The sequence below is a fragment of the Mytilus californianus genome, unplaced genomic scaffold (genome assembly GCF_021869535.1).
Source record: "Mytilus californianus isolate M0D057914Y unplaced genomic scaffold, xbMytCali1.0.p SCAF_3, whole genome shotgun sequence".
NCBI classification, from domain to species: Eukaryota; Metazoa; Mollusca; class Bivalvia; order Mytilida; family Mytilidae; genus Mytilus; species Mytilus californianus.
Genome location: NW_026262679.1, coordinates 70,811,755 through 70,833,016, shown reverse-complemented (window position 1 = coordinate 70,833,016; position 21,262 = coordinate 70,811,755). Strand labels below are relative to the sequence as shown.

The window sequence follows — 21,262 nt, the reverse complement described above, 5'->3', positions numbered from 1 at the left end:
GATTTCCTTGATAGAGGATTGCTGCTCACAAGGAAGCTATTAAACCAAGAGTTCCAAATGGTGAAGTTAAAATCATCCCTTCGTAAATTTTACGGACGCCATCACGAGTTGGTTGACCGTTATGGAATAACCATTTCACAGATGATATCGGATATGTTCCTTATGTCATAACTACAATACCCTTCCCTTTTCACGAATGTGACTTACCGAATTAGACTATTTACCGGATTTGTAATAACATAAGCAACACATGTGGAGCAGGATCTGCTTACCCTTCCGGAGCACCTGAGATCACCCCCAGTTTTTGGTGGGGTTTGTGTTGCTTAGTCTTTAGTTTTCTTTGTTGTGTCATCTGTACTATTATTTGTCTGTTTGTCTTTTTATTTTTGGCCATGGCGTTGTCAGTTTGTTTTCGATCTATGAGTTTGACTGTCCCTCTGGTATCTTTCGTCCCTCTTTTTTAAATGCCACATGAATATATACAAAACAACAATAAGACAGCAACCCAATGCCAAAGATAATTAAAAGACATCTAGAGGTCAATATACAGTCTCAAACAATAGACAAAATAAAAAAGTACAGCTAATTGTTGAAATGTATACTACATGTATTTGCAAGACTTTTTATACAACTGAAAAAATTTTTTTGGGATCGTATAATGGTATGATGTCGTCGTCTGCGTCTTCGTCCGAAGACACATTGGTTTCCGGACAATAACTTTAGTTAAAGTGAATGGATCTCTATGAAATTTTTTAAGAAGGTTCAATACAACAAAAGAAAGGTTGGGATTGATTTTGGGGATGATAGTCCCAACCGTTTAGGAATTAGGGGTCCTAAAAGGGGCCCAAAACAAGCATTTTTCTAGTTTCAGGATAATAACTTGTGTATAAGTATTTCGATTGCTCTGAAATTGTACCACAATGTTTAATACCACAAGCAGAAGGTTGGGATTATTTTAGGGGTTATGGGGGCCAACAGTTTAGGATTTAAGGGCCAAAAAGGGGCTTAAAACAAGCATTTTTCAAGTTTCCAGACAATAACTTCTGTGTGAGTGTATGGATCTCTCTGACATTGTACCACAAGGTTCCATATAACAAAGGGAAGGCTGGGATTGAGTTTGGGGTTAATTGCCATAAACAAGTAGGAATTAGGGGCCAAAAAAGGGCCAAAAACAAGCATTTTTCTAGTTTCCAGACAATAACTTGTGTGTAAGTGTATGGATCTCTCTGAAATTGTACTACAAGGTTCCATACTACAAAGAAAAGGCTGGGATTGAGTTTTGGGGTTATTGCTCCAAGGGGGGGGGTTCAAAAAGTTGGGGAGGGGGGAATTTTTTCCCAATTTTTTTAAGGGGATTCATATTTTTTTTTCAAAATCTTTAAAATTTCGAAGTTTCAAGAAGAAATCTTCAATTGCACAGTATTGAGCAATGGATTTATAAGATCTTTGACCACATTTATTTTGTGTCAGAAACCTATATTATGTCAAAAATTTGATCACAATCCAAATTCAGACAGTATCAAGCTTGAATATTGTGTCCGCCCCAACTGTTCAGGGTTCGACCTCTGCGGTCATATCAGGCTGCGCTCAGCAAAGCATTTTATTCAGTATTAGGTTCATTCTACCATTTTATTAAACTGTGATTTCATTTTGGCTAGTCTGTAAAAAGGAAAATTAGAGAAGCCAATACTATTGGGACATTGATTTGAGAAAAACAAAAAATGCATCTATTACAGGGGTATATAATTGGTCATACATGTAGATTTGGAATCTTATTCTATTTTGACGTCCGATTTGGATGTCAACTTGAGGAATGGAGGTCGATTAGAGACTCGACATCAATCTGAGTCTTGCATATGTATATATAGTGATTCAGTTGTGACGGTAAATAGACACTAATAAGTCTTATAACATTGTATAGTTTTGAATGTTTGTTCACCTGTTTACTACGATTAGGTGGAAGTATGTTCTTATATCAAAAAAAGGGGCACTCAGCATATATTAATTTGTGCATGAAGTGACAACTATTTGCTAGAAACCGAATGTTTTTACCACAACTTTGTTTAAAATTTTAACGGTATGTATATATAATATAAAAAATTTACATGTCTTTTTCAGGACTTCTGATCCATGTAGTTTGGCATGTCATAGATGTGGTTATGAAAGGGGAATGTTCATGAAGTGCCTGTTTTACAAAGTATATCACTGGATTGAGCTCTTTGTCTAAGTGTATTAGTAAAGTGCTTAGCTTTGAGCTCAGTTCATTGTTATTCTAATGCATTCTTTGTGAAATAAACATTTGACAGACAACTCACATCTGCACATTATATGTAAGGTAAGATGATTAAAACTGTCAGCACAAGGAATTGTTGAAGTAGCATCCATTCAATGTAAGTAGTTAAGGGGAGATTAAAGCATTTTATTTAAATTTTAACCAAACATTTTTTGTCCAAAAGTCAAATAAAAAAAAAGTACAAATTTACCAAACAATGCTACTTGTGCTTCTAGCAATATGATGCTAGGTGGTTTTGTAACACTTTTTTTAAACATCTGTACTGCCTCAGCTGACGATGTCCTGAGTGTAAATGGTCATTGACTTATTATACATTATGTTTATTTATGTAAAAGAAAAGGACAAAATTCACAAGGCCTAATCGATTTCTAAAATTATCTTTCATTGTTCAACATTTATCATTCATCCGTTAATTTCTTAATTTGTGTAAATGTTAATTACAGCACTGTTCATGTTATACCACAACAAAACTGCATCTAACTGTACCGGTATCACTTATATTTTTATCCATATACCGTAGATTCATTTATTTTCGTGGGTACCAATTTTCGTGGATTGAGGAAACTTATAGAAAATTTCTACTTCGTTGAACATTTAAATTCATGGTTCATCTAATTGGTATCCAACGAATAATACTGAATCCACAGTAACAAAAACTTGAATGATTTAGCAATACCTTTTTCATTTTAAATACTAATAAATCATTGTTCTTATTTCTTCAAGTCTTCACTATTTGTCATACTGTGGATTCATTTATTTTCATGGGTACCAAATTTTCGTGGATTGATGAAAACTTGTATTTTCGTGGACATTTAATTTCGTGGTTTTGCCCGAGCCTGCATACAACCTTATGGAAAATCTGTAATTCGTTGAACATTTTAATTCGTGGTTCACCTGTACCCACAAAATCCACGAAAATTGGTATCCAACAAATAATAATGAATCCACATTAATTTATTTCTAGAAATTAAGAATCATAAACAAATTCATTGGATTTACCAAGTTATTGTACCCCACACAACAAAGTAAATAAGTATAATGTTTTTTACCCGCCTGTCCGCTTGTCCATCAGTCCTGTTCTTTTTATTAAAACTCCTCTGAAACCATACAACAGAATTTCATGAAACTTTGTAGATAGTTAGAACATATTATGTAGATCTTCATATCCACAAGAATTTTTATCAGTTGACTTTTGTAGGAGTTATGAGCATCTGTTTTCGTATCTGCCATATCTTGTATATTGTCATTACTTAAAATCATTAGATATCTTCTAAGAAACAATTTCGACATTTAAATAAAATCTTTTACTAATGATACTGGGAAGATACTTAACTAATTTACAGTTTTTTGTGGACAAACAAGAAATGATCACCACAAAGGAACATAAATAGAACCATACAAAAAGTACATGCATGCAGGTTCTCAGATACCATCTCGCATATTAAAATCACATCATGCAGAAATGCACCTAATGTGTTCCTCTCCTTATTTTGAGTTTTTGCTGTTATCCAAAATCAAAGTTGTGGAACATATTTTATCAGAATCAATTTGTAATTCATGCAATTAGTGGCTCCTCAATGACAGTCTTAAACATTAAAACTAAATGTTTAATTGAACGACACTGCTAATTTTTATACGACAGCAAAAAATTTTTTGGATCGTATAATGGTATGATGTCGTCGTCGTCGTCCGAAGACACATTAGTTTCCGGACAATAACTTTAGTTTAAGTGAATGGATCTCTATGAAATTTTTTAAGAAGGTTCAATACCACAAAAGGAAGGTTGGGATTGATTTTGGGGATGATGGTCCCAACCGTTTAGGAATTAGGGGCCCAAAAGGGGCCCAAAACAAGCATTTTTCTAGTTTCAGGATAATAACTTGTGTATAAGTATTTAGATTGCTCTGAAATTGTACCACAATGTTTAATACCACAAGTAGAAGGTTGGGATTTATCTTAGGGGTTATGGGGCCAACAGTTTAGGAATTAAGTGCCAAAAAGAGGCCAAAAACAAGCATTTTTCTAGTTTCCAGACAATAACTTGTGTGTTAGTGAATGGATCGCTCTGACATTGTACCACAAGGTTCCATATCACAAAGGGAAGGCTAGGATTGAGTTTGGGGTTAATCGCCCAAATATGTAGGAATTAGGGGCCAAAAAAGGTCCAAAAACAAGCATTTTTATACGCCCGTTTACGGGACATATTATGGTATACTGTTGTCCGTCTGTCCATCCGTCGTCAACATGTCGGACATTTACTCAAAAACGCTTTAACCAATTTGCATAAAACTTTGGTGAATTGTTTATATCTATTGACGTGAGCTCCCTTTCGTTTTTTATAAATTTTAGATTTTACTTTTCTGAGTTATGGGGTTTTATTCATTAATAAAAGGGGGATTTTCCAGTTTTTGGACAAAAAATAAAAAATGCTTTCAGCAGTTCTTATGAATGTTTGGTGAATTGTTTATATCTATTGATGTAAGCTCCCTTTAGAATTTTATAAATTTTTCATCTATCATTTCTGAGTTATGGAGTTTTATTCATTAAAAAAGGGGGGATTTTCCAGTTTTCGGACAATTACTTCAGCAGTTCTTATGAAACTTTGGTGAATTGTTTATATCTATTGATGTAAGCTCCGTTTAGAATTTTATAAATTTTTCATTTATCTTTTCTGAGTTATGGGGTTTTATTCATTGATAAAGGGGGGATTTTCCAGTTTTCGGACAATAACTTCAGCAGTTCTTATGAAACTTTGGTGAATTGTTTATATCTATTGATGTAAGCTCCGTTTAGAATTTTATACATTTTTCATTGATCATTTCTGAGTTATGGGGTTTTATTCATTAAAAAAGGGGTGATTTTCCAGTTTTCGGACAATAACTCAAATATGCTGTCAGCAATTCTCATGAAACTTTGGTGAATTGTTTATATCTATTGATGTAAGCTCCCTTTACATTTTCATAAATTTCTAATATGACATTGAGAATTAATTGAACTTTATTTGTTTATAGTCTGACAACAGATTTACTAAGTATTGCGCAACAGCAGTGTATTGCACAACAGCAAGAAATCTTTAATTGAATATAAATTCAATTCATATAACCAATTTCAAGTTCTTTGACTACATTTATTCAGAAACCTATAATATGTCAAATATTTAATTACAATCCAAATTCAGACCTGTATCAAGCTTGAATATTGTGTCCATTTTTGCCCCAACAGTTCAGGGTTGGACCTCTACGGGCGTATCCAGCTGCGCTCAGCGAAGAAGTTTATTCTAGTTTCCAGACAATAACTTGTGTTTAAGTGTATGGATCTCTCTGAAATTGTACTACAAGGTTCCATACTACAAAGGAAAGGCTGGGATCGAGTTTTGGGGTTATTGCTCCAAGGGGGGGGGGGGGGGGGGGTGGTTCAAAAAGTTGGGGGGGGGGGGGATTTTTTTCCCCAATTTTTTTAGAGGATTCATATTTTTTTTGTTGAAAATTTTCAAGAAGAAATTTTCAATTGCACAGTATTGCGCAATAGATTTATAAGATCTTTGACCACATTTATTTTGTGTCAGAAATCTATATTATGTAAAAAATTTGATCACAATCCAAATTCAGATGGTATCAAGCTTGTGTCCAAATTTGTACCAACTGTTCAGGGTTCGACCTCTGCGGTCGTATCAGGCTGCGCTCAGCGAAGCATTTTATTAGTGTTTGGTACAGGTAGGCTGTCACTGCAACACAGTTTAACATAAAACCCTATGGGAAAAAACAGAGAACTCTTTTTGTCAGAAAACACAGCATACATCCAAACATTCTATCCACACTGATCTGTGTCCACACTTGTATGGTTAAGAAGATAAATATGTTACAGAGGCATTCAAAAGTTGTGTGACTTTTTTTGTATCAATTAATAAAATTGAGAATGGAAATGGGGAATGTGTCAAAGAGGCAACAACCCGACCATAGAACAGACAACAGCAGAAGGTCACCAACAGGTCTTCAATGCAGCGAGAAATTCCCGCACCCGGAGGTGTCCTTCAGCTGGCCCCTAAACAAATATATATACTAGTTCAGTGATAATGAACGCCATACTAAACTCCAAATTGTACACAAGAAACTAAAATTAAAAATAATACAAGACTAACAAAGGCTAGAGGCTCCTGACTTGGGACAGGCGCAAAAATGCGGCGGGGTTAAACATGTTTATGAGATCTCAACCCTCCCCCTATACCTCTAGCCAATGTAGAAAAGTAAACGCATAACAAGCATGATTGAAAGTCATATTTGAGAAATTGTGTGAATGTCCATGTGATGTCTGTTTGCTCAATTATTCTTCATCTATTTAAACTTTAGTTTTCAAGATGAATTTCTTAGGTGGGAAACTTTGAGTTGGTCGTGTAATTTACAATGTGTTTTTTTAATATAAGGCTAAAAACCTTAACAAACTTGAAGAATTCAGATGTGGTGTGTACCATTCCAGCAAGAAAAATTACATACAAGAATTTAATGTTTCTTTTGATATTAGTGTAGGCTTTGTAAGAGTTTTTTCCTTTAAAGTGTTAAATGGCTTTCACTGGTATGTTATATGTTAGCTTAAATAATTGATGATTACACTTCATATATTTTGTTTAATACTAGGCTTGGAGAGAATGCAAGGGCAGATATAAATATCCACTAATACGACTGCCCAATACACTAATGAAAAATATGAAACCAAATTTTACAGATTTAGATAAGGTTGAGGAATTCGTCATGGAAGGAAAGAGATTCCTTAAAGAAGATGACTTGATATGGTGGGAAAGATTTTTTTTAGGAAAAACGTAATGAATGTAAGTAAATAGGCCTTATATTACAGAGTTTAAAATAATTATAGACAGAACATTTGTAGACCATGTGTTTACTTTCAATTAGAATGGTATGTTTACTTGCATTTTCATTTAGTAATTAATTACTGAGTAAAACAAAGCTAATTAGTCCCCTACCGACGAAATTGTTTAAAGAGACAAAATTTAGAAAAGTGGGTATCAACTAAACACAAATGGCTACCTGCAAAAAATTTCAAGAATTGCATAGATCAATATTGAATAAAATTATTTTTCTTACAGATACTAGGATTATTTAAATAAAAATAAAAAGTTTTCCCACCAAATTTTATAATTCTATGAATAGCAGTTTATAAAGAAGCCAAAAAGCAATTTAAGAGTATCATTTCATACATATATAATGATTATATTAATAAAAGGTGATGTTAGGAAATTTTCAATAAGACAGCCAGTGGTGGATCCAGAAATTTTCATAAGTGCCTGCTCCGGTCATGCTTCAGTGATTCTCTATATAATCAACCAAATTTTTCCCAGAAAAAGGGGGGGGGGGGCCTGCCCCCCTCTAAATCTGCCTCTGACAGCAATATATTATTAATCATTTAAATTATATAAAAAAATTAATATTTACCTCAAACACCACATTTTAGTAAGAGCTGTTTCATTAAAACGCACTCTGTATTCAGGGAAAGCACATTGAATATAAAGTAGCCAGGCATCCATTTTATTAGAAGGTAATTTAAAGTCCTGCATATGTTTCAATCATGTACAACATAATATTTTACACCCATCCATAGTGGCAAATTCAAGTTGCCTTCCTTGGGTCCCATGTATATTTTGATGGAACTGCTCTTATATACTATCAGTTAAATTGGGAACATAATACAAATAAACTGTACCTCATTTGGAATTGTTATGTTATAAAGCTTTGTGAACAACTGTAGGTCATCCTACAACCTTCAACAATCAGCATAGTAAGCTTGTTTAATTCCCAGAAAAAGGTATACTTTTAATTGCTGTATAAACTTAATAAAACTTGTCAGAAATACAAAAAAAAGTAAGGAGTTTACCTGGTCAGGTCAAACTATAGGAAAAAAAATTTGGTGCTTCTGTATTAAGTGTCCTGGTTTAAAAGAAGGCTTAAAGCTAACAGACTCAATATAAGACTCGTGGTTGGATCACATGTCTTCCAGAATATTTTTATTAGCAACTGGAATATAAACATCTGCTATCTATTCAGTATGTTATTCTTCCAATCAGGAACCTTCTTAACACATTTTTCTATCCTAATCCTAAAACAGAGAAAAAGTTCTTATACAAGAATAAATAATTAACTTTAAAATCTTTTGATCGAAATTGTTTATCAATGTTTATATCGTGCTTAGTTACATTGTATAAAATCTAGATATGTCCTATTTTCGGAGCAAAATATAGTTAGCATGCATTTTGTGTCTGGGGATACATGGACACTTATGTATGGCTTCACCAAAAAAAGTTTTGTCACAGCAAGTGTCCATTAAGAGTATAAAATTGTATAGACGATTAATTAACTCTATTTCTTGAATAACACACAGCATTACACTGGAACTATTTGATAATTAAATATTGGTATTGGTGTTCTAGATGGATGTGTCCGGTGCCTACGCAATGCCAGTACGAATTTACAGTATAATTTGTGTTCCAGAAAATCGTATTTAATTAAAATTTACATTTGTGGCATTTTACATTAGAACACGGTCATTTGTATTAAATTAAGCCTTTAAACTGAATTAGTATATTCAATATTTATAATTTATCGTTGTGTCCGTGTGTCCGGCTACAAAATGCATGTCAACTATTTTTTGCACCAGAACCTTGTAGCCTGGGATCCTGGCCAACTGCTTGACAGTCGACGAAGTATTAGATTGGGTCAGGATGCCAGGCTACGGAACCTTGCCACTAATGATTCCCCATACATGTGTGAGATCCATATATGTGTACCTCCCGACGGGAGTACAATAATTCCGGTTTCAGGGGTATCCACCCGTCCTCCGGTTGAAGAGAAAAAAAATAGCTTGTTTAAAATATTTCATGAATGTGTTAAGTTTCTATTGTTTGGTGCTCTTCTCAGATACTATAAGTAATAGTGAATATATATATGGTGTATGGGATGATTATAAGGTTAACATGTCAGTCTGGCAGTGATCATCTGACATTGACCTCATTTTTATGGTTCATTGGTCAATATTTAGTTTTTCTGGTTATGTCTGTTTCTGAGATATTATAAGTAGTAGGTCAACTATATTTGGTGCATGGAGTGATTGTAAGGTATACCTGTTGCACTGTAATGTTTCATTTGACCTTGACCTCATTTTAATGGTTCATTGGTCAATTTTAAGTTTTCCTGGTTGAGTGTTTTTTATAGACTTTAAGCAATAGGTTTACTATATTTTGTGCTAGGAATGATTGTAAGGTGTACATGTCTGTGTGTCATGTATCATCTGACCTTGACCTTATTTTCATGGTTCATTGGTCAATGTTAAGTTTTCATGGTTTGGTATATTTCTGTGATACCATGAGCAAATGGCTAACTATATTTGGTGTATGGAATGATTGTAAGGTGTACTGTCTGCCAGGGATTGTCTGACCTTGACCTTATTGTCATTGATCCTTGATAATGTTAAGTTTATGTGGTACTTGTAGTAAAACCTGTATTTTTAAGACTGACAACATTATATCAATCATGGTAAGTAAAGCAGGCGAAACATTTCAGCGTGTAAACTCTTGTTTAGAAAGTCATTAATTTTAGTTGAGTTCAACAGCCAATATGAAGTATACAGCGTTGACAAGGTGGAAATGTAATATTTGCATTGATTCAATGTTAAGATTCGGTTTTTGCACTCCTTGGACCAAATTTTGAATGCTTAAACACATGACAATACAAAGTATATATAAAGTACAATAATTTTAAAAGAACAAAATCCATGTTTCATGTTTAACATTTTCAGTCTTAAATTTATATTTACAACACCCTTTTGACATCTACACGAATCAATTTTAAACATTAAAATTTTGTATTTCAGCATTATGACGAGGATATGCGATCAAGCTCATCATCTGAGAATTTTTCTGAACCTCAAAGAAATCAAGTTATGATACCACAAGCAAACAAAACAGAATTAACTGCTTCACCAGGGTCAAGTAACCATAGCAACACTTGTGCATCTGCTAGTTCAAATGCAACTGACCTTCAGCTTTTAGGAGAAACCTTTGCACGATGGTTTTATAAAGTTTTAAACAGTCAAAACCCACATATGGGGGTGAGTGTAGAAGAATTTGGGCCGTGCCATTTCTGGGATGAAGCTAGATTGATGTTATTAATAGTGACAGATGATCAGTCCACAAAAGATGAACTTTCAGGATCACAATTTGTTTCAGATAGACTCTTGTTATTTACTAAGAGTGAATTTTTGTTATTTAATCCAAATATTAGCCGTGATGGATTACTTGTTAAGTCTGAGCGCCATGGAATGGTAGTTGTATTAGTGTGTGGAACAATTCATAGACAAAATCAACATTTAGGTGTGTTTGATCAAATGTTTGGATTGGTGAAAGATCCTAGATTTAATGACAATTATAAAATAAAGCTGACTAAATTAAAACTTCATAACATCAATGTTGATCATGTACCTGCACTAAAGGATAGACCTGAAAGTGAAATAAAAGATTTAATAGCAGTATAATGTTAAATGTATAAGAATATAAAGTTATAAATGAATTTTGTGATATAGAAGAGGAACTTTTAAAACATTGCTGAAATTTTAAAAGAAAAGTGACTATTTGTGTTGAATACCACATCCACAAAAGATTCAAAATAATAATGCAGAGTTTTTCAATTTTATTTAAAAATACATAATTTTGTTGTGTAGAATGTGTTGATTTTACTGTTGTATTTTCTTTTTCTGAAATTTATCAGTTTCGAAATGGCATTATCACATAGTTGACTTTTCCATATACTAGTATATGCAATGTACATGTACATGTATCAATGATTTTAAGATATTGCCATAGATCAGCTTCTTATATCCTCATTTTTGTGAGAAATTGCTTGCCTTTGCTGTCAATTCAATGGTCTCTGCTAGATAATAGATTATATTTCTTGAACTTAACTTAGAGTAAACTTATTTTCCTTTTAGTTTAGAAAATTCCCATTTTCAAAATTAAGTTATTTGATTTCCTATTCAATGATGTATAATGGGATGGATAAATCTCAAAAAAGTACCTTATCCAATTTATAATTTTATTGGTCAGCTGATTGTTTGTGTATTTGAGTAAATGGTCAATGAGACAGCAACCCAATGACTAAAATACCTAGAATATATACAACAATCATCATACTATCTTCAACAGTAGGTAAATTTCTTTGCAATATGTAAAGCTTTGACAAAGGACTTGGTTCAAAACATTCCATATAACAAATAGCAAAACATTTAAATAATTTTTATGATGTCAGAACATTACTAACAGATAAAACTAAAGATGATAGTATCAAACTATAGTAAAATATGTTTATTGACACATATTCAAAGCAAATACATTTGAACAGAGAATTTGTTTTTCAAGTATGTTATTCACTATATAAATCATTCACTGAAGCATACCGAAATTATATAAACGGTGATCAAGAAGTTATAACAAGGAATACCTCTATTTATATACTGAAGTTAGTAATTTGATTATCTCCCCTTTTACATGTTGAACCAGTATTATATTCCTCATTATGTGGTGAGTGGTAGGGATGAGCTGCTGTGATAGGTCACTATTTTAAGCTTAATGCTATATTACAAGGTTGTGAAATTTAGATTAAATGTATGACAAGGTTGCTGATTGAATCATATTAATTATCTGAATATAATCAAAACTATTTCAAAAGTCAATTTTTTTCGACATAGGCCAATTTAAACCAGTCTTCAAGGACTTCGATGAAGCTTATCAAATATTTGTCAAATCTATGAAATGGCATAATCATGATAGCTATATGTATATATTTTGTGAAAAAATATACGAAAAGGGTATGTATTTTTGCTATTCAAAATATATGAAAAGGATGAGGTACTGGATGTCTCAGCTGCTCACCCCTATGATAACATGATTGAAGTGCCCCCCTCCTTTTCCAACATAAAATTAACAAAAGTATGATTTTGGAGGGAAAAGGCTGTCAAGTTCTAAATCATGACGACCTATATACCTATCATCCATGATTTCCATTACTATTGTATTTGTTCTTTATGTGGTTGTATTTACTATCAACATATCCATTTCTTCATAAAGTATTTCTTGTCACCAATTTCAGCTTAGAGGATTTCAGAAATCCTATTTGATTCTGGCATTGAAGAAAAATAAATAGAAATGTGAAGAATCCACATTTAAGGACGCATATCATATATTTGTATACTGAAGTAAGTAATTTGATTATCTCCCCTTTTACATGTTGGAACAGAATTATATTCCTTTATATACAACAACAGGCAGTTTTCTATTAATATGTAAAGTTTCATCAGTTTTGGAGGAGTTCCTCTTACAAAGGACATGCATTGACAGGATGATTCCTATATACCACAAAAGAGTTTTTTGGGGTGGGGGAGAGGAGGGTATAATTATGATCTTTGATTTCACTTGAATGCATTTATAGCTACATATTTGAAAATGAATAACTTGTTTCTGAAAAAAAAATGAATTGATGAAACTGAAAATGAAGATCATAATGCCACTTCACACCTGTATCCACAGGATGTTCATCTCCATGAAAACAAAAAATACTATAAGGCCCAAGAACACAGTTATTTCGTTGTTCATTTCCTTTTGGAAAAAAAAAAACACAAATTAAAAAAATTGCACCTGCTCTATCCAAAAAAGATTTTGACAGTGTAGTGTACTACTTTTTGGACAAATTATAACAAAATTATACAAAAGCCTTTAGACTCTAACTAAAAATATGGACAATTTTATGTTAAGGGGTCTATAATTCAATTTGACAGCTTTAGACATACTAATTTTTAACCTTTTCAAACTGGACCAAGTCACTACTTTATCTTAAAACTCATGCCTTTTTTTTTACAATTAATTTCATCCCCCTATACTTACAATTTTATGCATAAAATATAAATAAATGAATTTGGAAGGGTAATGAAAAAAATTTGCAAGTTATACACTGTCCACACCAGGGACGACGAAAAAAATCGACGATAATATGACCTCAGAACATTAAAGATTTGATGATTTGATTGTTGGTTGCTTAATGTCTAGTGGCAAATATTTCATGCACAGAACATAAAAGATGACTACTAAGTCAGCGTGGCATAACCCATCCTATTTGAGCTGTACTTGTTTGAAACGGTCGAGATCCCCACCCCTAAACCATATATATTCCTGTTCATGATTTCAAGAAGATTTGAATGACATACAGGGTTAATCCCTAGGCGTCACTTATGCATATCACTTTACTAGACCAAACCAATTTGTACAGGACTTTGCCCAATGTCAGGCAACCATGGGAATGACTAATTATGGGAGCTTTGTTTGGGAGACTTCGTAACAGCATCCTGTTACAATTATTTCTTGTATTAAGTAAAAAATTTTAGAAGTCGGAAAAAACCGTTAACCACACAATCTACTAATCGTAGTCCGAGTTTGTTCAATATATAACAATTCAAACAAGAAAACTGCTTAATTAGTAATAATACAATTTACTACAAACAAATATGAAGGACCTTCATCAATAAAAAATACTTAATCACAGGCCCTTTACATGGGATGGGCACAGAAAGAAATTAATCCGTATTTTCTATTTTTTTTTAAATCTACAGTTTAAGGTTGCAACAGAAATTATCAAAATTTTACATGACAAACATATGAAAAAAGTGATTTTTGATAAGTGCTAATGAGACAATGGTTTAGGGAAAAACACCAAAGCTGTGATAAAATACATATTTGAAATAATACACATCTACAACCTAATTGAAATAATACACATCTACAACCTATTTGAAGTAATACACATCTACAACCTATTTGAAATAATACACATCTACGACCTATTTGAAATAATACACATCTACTGTTGCAAACTTTCCACAGGTGCTATCCAGCACTTTGATTATATGGGGCTATATGACCATCGGCAGTCTTCGGAGGTCATCTCGGTGGTTAATTAGATGGTGTCTAGACAAAAAAAATACACACGAAATGTTGATACATATTATTGAGTCCATTTATAGTTGATTGTTTATATAAGACATTTCGTAACTTGGATATGGGCGCCTTGCATGTGCGCCAATTTTTACGAAATCCAATCTTTCATTTGCGCCACAAGGTTATATTTTATTTGCGCCAAAAATAAAAACTACATTTGCGCCATTTTACAGGTAACATATATATAACGGAAAAGTTAAAATATGCATTGCTATATCATGAATAAGATTTTTTTTCAAAGTATCCCCCTGGGTAAGTAAGTGAGTTCATACTCATTTCTAATATAAAACTGAGTCACTTAGGTTTAAAATTATATAGTGTTCACATGTTTGAGGTGTCAAGTTGGACATTGTTAATTCTGAGACAAACAGGCCGTTAATTTTCTCAATTGAATTGTTCCATATTTTTCATGTTGCTTACAACTCATGTGTCAGAACAAACTTTTGGTCTTACTCCAGTGTTACTGTATAGTGCTTTCTTTTAGGTTTTATGATCACGTTAATTTATAACAGAGCTTTGTTTTAACATTATTTATATAAAAAGTCTCTTTTTAATAACGTATCAGTATATAGAGCTTTCATTATGGTTATGAAATGCCAATTGGCGTAAAAAGCAAAGCACAGTTGGATATATGTTTTAGTATGTTATAAATCAAATATGAGAACTTGAGTCAAATTGGTGAACAGCTAATGCCCCTTTAAGTAAATTTGTTTTCTCAAATTAAGCTGATTTGTTTCTTTTTATAATATATGCAATTGGTATAACCTATCACCAATTAATATACATATATAGCAATATAGGGCTTTTCAAGAAAAGTTTCATTTAAGGTAGAACTCCAGTCAGTTTTTTCTCAAGTTGAGTAATGGTGAGTGGTATTTTATAACAGAACATTATTAAAATTTTGTCATGTCTGTAGGTGTTATCAAATATGAAAATAGTGTTTTAACTTTTTCCAAAATGAAACTAGAGGCTCTAAAGAGCATGTCACTCATTGAGGACTAGAATAGTAGTCATGACAAAATCTCTTTTTTGTTGACCTTGTATTGCTGATGACAGGATCTCTCTATCTTCTTTAGTTTTTGGACAAAATGATTTCAAGATAATAGGCAAAAACACTAAAAATTGGTAATCATCGTCATTAAAGAACAATAAGTCCAAAACATGTTGACTTATTTGTAGATCTTATTTTAAAGAACATTTTTGTTATATATTTTTGCTCTCCAACTATTTCAGTTTATATAAAATTAAAATTAAAGGGGTTAAAATGGTCATTCAGGGGTAATTACTACTATAAGGAGTCAGTTGAAAATTTCAGCCATGTTGACTTACTAACTTGTAGATCTTATTTGCTGAACATCTTTCGATATTTAAAATTTCACTCTATCTATTATGGTTTCTACAGAAAATGCATAAAATGGGTAAAACCATCTTTCAAGGACAATAACTCCTACAGAGGTCAAATTTAAATTTCAGCAATGTTGACCTATTTCTAGATCCAAATTTGCTGACCATTTTTTCGATTTACACTTTTTCTCAGTCTATCATGGTTCAAAAAATATGTTTCAAAGGCAATAACTCCTTTAAGGAGTCAATTGATAATTTCAACCATGTCGATTAACTGGAAGATCTTATTTTGCCAAACATTTTTGCTATATATATACAGTGTATTTCAAAGCCAATTAATCCTATAAGGGTTCAATTGACAATTTTGCCATGTTGGTTTATTGTAGATCTTATTTTGCTGAAAATCTTTGCTTTTACAATTTATCTCTATTGTGGTATACGAAAAAGGAGGTAAAATTGGTTTTCAATGGCAATAACTTCTTTAATGGTTCAATTAATGATTTCTTCATTAAACTTTTAGATGCAACTCCAAAATGGATTGTCCCATATTTCTAAAAATTACATAATTGCTTTAACTGTTTTAGTCTAAGAGATAAAGCCAAAATCCTTTTTAAAAAAATTGATATTTCAGCCATGCAGGGGCAATAACTACAAAATGTGTATTGCGATTTTTCGGAATATTATACAGAAAATAGACCTTGACCTGCTGATCATTTTTACCTATGTAAGTTTTCTGTAACTGCTTAAGGTTTTTGCGATTGTAACTGTTAAAAATGTTGGCACGCACTAAAACGCCCAATGCTTATTTGGTGTTGTATAACTATAACAGCTATCAGTTCATATAGAGCATTTATTTCCATGTGTAAAAAAGATAGAAGCAATCATAAACATCATTGACATCAACAATAATAAACTTTAAGCTCACACAATCATTCTAATCATTCACTTTTCCAAATCAAAAGGCACTACAATATTTAGGGTAACTACATAATTTTTACACCACCAAAGTGACCAAAGCCAATTATAACAACAATCATGATTTTCAAACACATTACAATAATACCAAATAAGCTTTGTAAATACCAGTAAACAGTAATCATGAATAATTACCATTTAATAATTTCAATCAAGCAATTTATTTCATGAAAATATAAATATTTTGATGAACTAATTTTTGCACCTTTTGTTTGCGGTATACCATCTTTTCCACAAGTTTAATGATTTCTGTTTGGTATTAAATTTAATAATTAAGATCCATTTTGTTACATCTGGTGATCCGTTTGTTTGGCAAATCAAATACATTTTGTTAAAATATATTTTTCACTTTTTAGGTCTTTTGGAAAGTTTGTGCTGTATTTAGACCCCTCTACCAAGAAATTTGTTTTGCATGCACACGTATAATAAATTGCTTCCCCGAGCGCAGCTGGATACGACCACAGAGGTCCAACCCTGACAATTGGGGCAAAAATGGACACAATATTCGCGCTTGATACAGGTCTAAATTTGGATTGTAATTAAATATTTGACACATAATAGGTTTCTGACACATAATAACTGTAGTCAAAGAACTTAGAATTGGTAATATGATTTGAATTTATATTCAATTTTTTGCTTTTGTGCAATACACTATGCTGTTGTGAATTGACCCCCCCCCCCCCCCTCCCTTTTTTAAAAAAAAAAAACATTTGAAGGATTTTCTTTTTGATTTCTGAAATCTTGAGAAAAAATTGTCCCTCCCCCACCAATTTTTTTAACCCCCTCCCCCCCCCCCAATTATTGTTTAACCTCCCCACCCACCCCCTTTTTCCAAAAAAAATTCTTTCCCTCAGTCATGGTCATAATTTCAATTCAAATTTCCAATGGAGTTTGCAACCATAATAACCCATTTAAATACATCATAAAAGTCTTAAAATAGAAAATGACATACATAATCATAGCTAAAATTAATTTACCTAAATCAGAATTTTTAAAATGATCTAATAGTAACTTCTTATAAAATGCTCCGCTGGGGCGCAGCTTGATACGACCGCAGAGGTCGAACCCTGAACAGTTGGGGCAAGTATGGACACAACATTCAAGCTTGATACAGCACTGAATTTGGATTGTAATTAAATATTTGACACAGCATAGGTTTCTGACACAGAATGAATGTGGTCTAAGAACTTAATTTTTTTTAATTTACCTATTCAAACTATATCATTATTATTTGCTTTTATATATAAATCAGAAGTAATCAATTTAAAATGGAAAATTTTAAAGAAAAAAAAAGAAAAAAAAATCCCCCTCCCCCAAATTTTTTTAACCCCCTTATGATTCATCACCCCAAACTCAATCCCAGCCTTCCCTTTGTGGTATGGTACCTTGCAGTACAATTTCAGAGAGATCCATACACTTGAACACAAGTTATTGTCTGGAAACTTGAAAAATGCTTATTTTTGGCCCCTTTTTGGCCCCTTATTCCTAAATGTTTTGGGCAATTACCCCCAAAATCAATCCCAGCATTCCCTTTGTGATATAGAACCTTGTGGTACAATGTCAAAGAGATCCTTACACTTACACACAAGTTATTGTCATGAAACTAGAAAAATGCTTGTTTTTTGCCCTTTTATGGCCCCTAATTCCTAAAATTTTGAGGGAATTACCCCCAAAATCAATCCCAGCCTTCCCTTTGTGGTATGGTACCTTGAAGTACAATTTCAGAGAGATCCATACACTTGAACACAAGTTATTGTCATGAAACTAGAAAAATGCTTGTTTTTAGCCCCTTTTTGGCCCCTAATTCCTAAAATTTGGAGGTAATTACCCCCAAAATCAATCCCAGCATTCCCTTTGTGATATGGAACTTTGTGGTACAATGTCAAAGAGATCCATACACTTACACACAAGTTATTGTCATGAAACTAGAAAAATCTTGTTTTTTGCCCCTTTTTGGCCCCTAATTCCTAAAATATGGAGGCAATTACCCCCAAAATCATTCCCAGCATTCCCTTTGTGATATGGAACCTTGTGGTACAATGTCAGAGAGATCCATACACTAACACACAAGTTATGTCTGGTAGTTACAATAAAATGCTCTGCTGGGCGTAGCTTGATACGACCGTAGAGGTCGAACCCTGAACAGTTGGGGCAAGTATGGACACAACATTCAATCTTGATACAGCACTGAATTTGGATTGTGATTAAATATTTGACACAGCATAGGTTTCTGACACAGAATGAATGTGGTCTAAGAACTTAAAAAATTTTAATTTAACTATTCAAACCATATCATTATTATTTGCTTTTATATATAAATCAGAAATAACCAATAATATGGAAAATTTTAAAGAAAAAAAAAGGAAAAAAAGGAAAAAAAATCCCTCCCCCAAATGTTTTGAACCCCCTTATGATTCATCACCCCCAAACTCAATCCCAGCCTTCCCTTTGTGGTATGGTACCTTGCAGTACAATTTCAGAGAGATCCATACACTTGAACACAAGTTATTGTCTGGAAACTAGAAAAATGCTTGTTTTTAGGCCCCTTTTTGGCCCCAAATTCCTTAACGTTTAGGGCAATTACCCCCAAACTCAATCCCAGCATTCCCTTTGTGATATGGAACTTTGTAGTACAATTTCAGAAGATCCATTCACTTACATACAAGTTATTGTCCTGAAATTATAAAAATGCTTGTTTTTTGCCCCTTTTTTGCCCCTAATTCCTAAAATTTTGAGGCAATTACCCCCAAAATCAATCCCAGCCTTCCCTATGTGGTATGGTACCTTGAAGAACAATTTCAGAGAGATCCATACACTTGAACATAAGTTATTGTCTGGAAACTAGAAAAATGCTTATTTTTGGCCCCTTTTTCCTAAAATTTGGAGGTAATTACCCCCAAAATCAATCCCAGCATTCCCTTTGTGATATGGAACCTTGTGGTACAATGTCAAAGAGATCCATACACTAACACACAAGTTATGTCTGGAAGTTACAAAAATGCTTATTTTTGGCCCCTAATTCCTTAACTGTTGGTACCATAACCCCCAAAATCAATCCCAACCTTCCTTTTGTGGTATTGAACCTTATGGTAAAATTTCATAGAGATCAATTCTCTTAAACTAGAGTTAAAGTGCGAAAACCAATGTGTCTTCGGACGACGACGAGGACGCCAACGTCATACCAATATATGACCACAAAAGTTTTTTTGCAGTCGTATAAAAATGCTTATTTTTGGCCCCTAATTCCTAAACTGTTGGGACCTTAACCCCCAAAATCAATCCCCACTTTCCTAAAGTTAGAGTGCGAAAACCAAAGTGTCTTCGGATGACGACGATGACGACGTCGACGGACGACGATGACGACACAACGCCAATGTCATACCAATATACGACCTCAAAATTTTTTTGCAGTCATATAAAAATGAATTGACAGCTAATCACCTCAAGACAATACAAAAATTGTTTATACATAATTTAAAAGCAGTGTAAGGGAGGTAATTCAAAGTTGTATTTGAATTACCTCCCTTACACTGTAATTTGTACTTAAGTTATTGTCCATTAACCAGGACACATTTGTTTTTCTCACTTTTTTGCCCCTAATTCCTAAACGGTTTGAGCCATAACCCCCCAAAGCCAATCCTAACCATCCCTTTGTGGTATGGAAACTTGTGGTATAATTTCAGAGAGATCCATACACTGTTCCACAAGTTATTGTCATGAAACTAGAAAAATGCTTATTTGGGCCCCTTTTTGGCCCCTAATTCCTAAACTGTTAGGACCATAACCCCCAAAATCAATCCCAACCTTCCTTTTGTGGTTATAAACCTTATGTTTAAATTTCATAGATTTCTATTCACTAATACTAATGTTACTGTCCGGAAACCAAATGTCTTCGGACGACGACGACAACGTGATACCAATATACGACCGCAAAATTTTTTGCGGTCATATAAAAATTGTGGTTTTTATCCAACGCAAACATAGGATTGAACGTTGTTTTCAATTTAGACTTGTAAAGATTTTGATATATATACATCTTAAAAACTTCTAATAATTTAACCTTTATTTGAATAAAAATAGGATGCGAACATGTAGGGTGTGAAGGGCACCAGGGAAACCTGTAGGGTGCTCACATATAGGGTGCAAACGTATAATGGGAGCGAACAGACCCTATACCGTCTAGAGCATCAAATTCATCGGATTAACTCCCTGACATCATATTTATTTGGACTGATAGTATATGTATAGTGTATGAAGGAACTACAATATTTTATACATCTTCAGGAAACATTATGATGCACAGATGAACTGACACTGGACATTATCGGGTGCAAATTATTCATCATTTATCCATGTAGCTGAACGCTTATTGTCCTGGTGATATTATTTGACAATTTGCAAACCATAGAAAATTGTAAGAAATTATCACATGTACCATAAGATCTATGGTTTCGCAGCTACAATACATTTAGTTCAACTTGTATGCATCAACATGTCTTAACTATTGAAGGTAAAAAAAAACTAATGTATGCCATTACATTACCTTATATATAACTGCTGATATCTCAACTCAAATTTGGATTAAACTAATTGCTTACTTTGGAATG

At 33.1% G+C, this 21,262-nt stretch overlaps 1 protein-coding gene across 1 annotated transcript; it reads left to right on the top strand.

The window, feature by feature from the left end:
* Positions 1–10,176: 10,176 nt before the first annotated feature.
* LOC127735007 (uncharacterized protein C3orf38 homolog) lies at positions 10,177–11,249 on the top strand. Its single transcript, XM_052245076.1, has one exon. It carries the CDS (start codon positions 10,184–10,186, stop codon positions 10,826–10,828), a length of 645 nt encoding a protein of 214 aa, XP_052101036.1. The 5' UTR covers positions 10,177–10,183; the 3' UTR covers positions 10,829–11,249.
* The last annotated feature ends 10,013 nt before the right edge of the window (positions 11,250–21,262 follow it).

What these genes read in the sequence shown, in the direction of transcription:
- LOC127735007 (XM_052245076.1), top strand. Translation starts at nt 10,184, where the DNA reads ATGCGATCAAGCTCATCATCTGAGAATTTTTCTGAACCTCAAAGAAAT.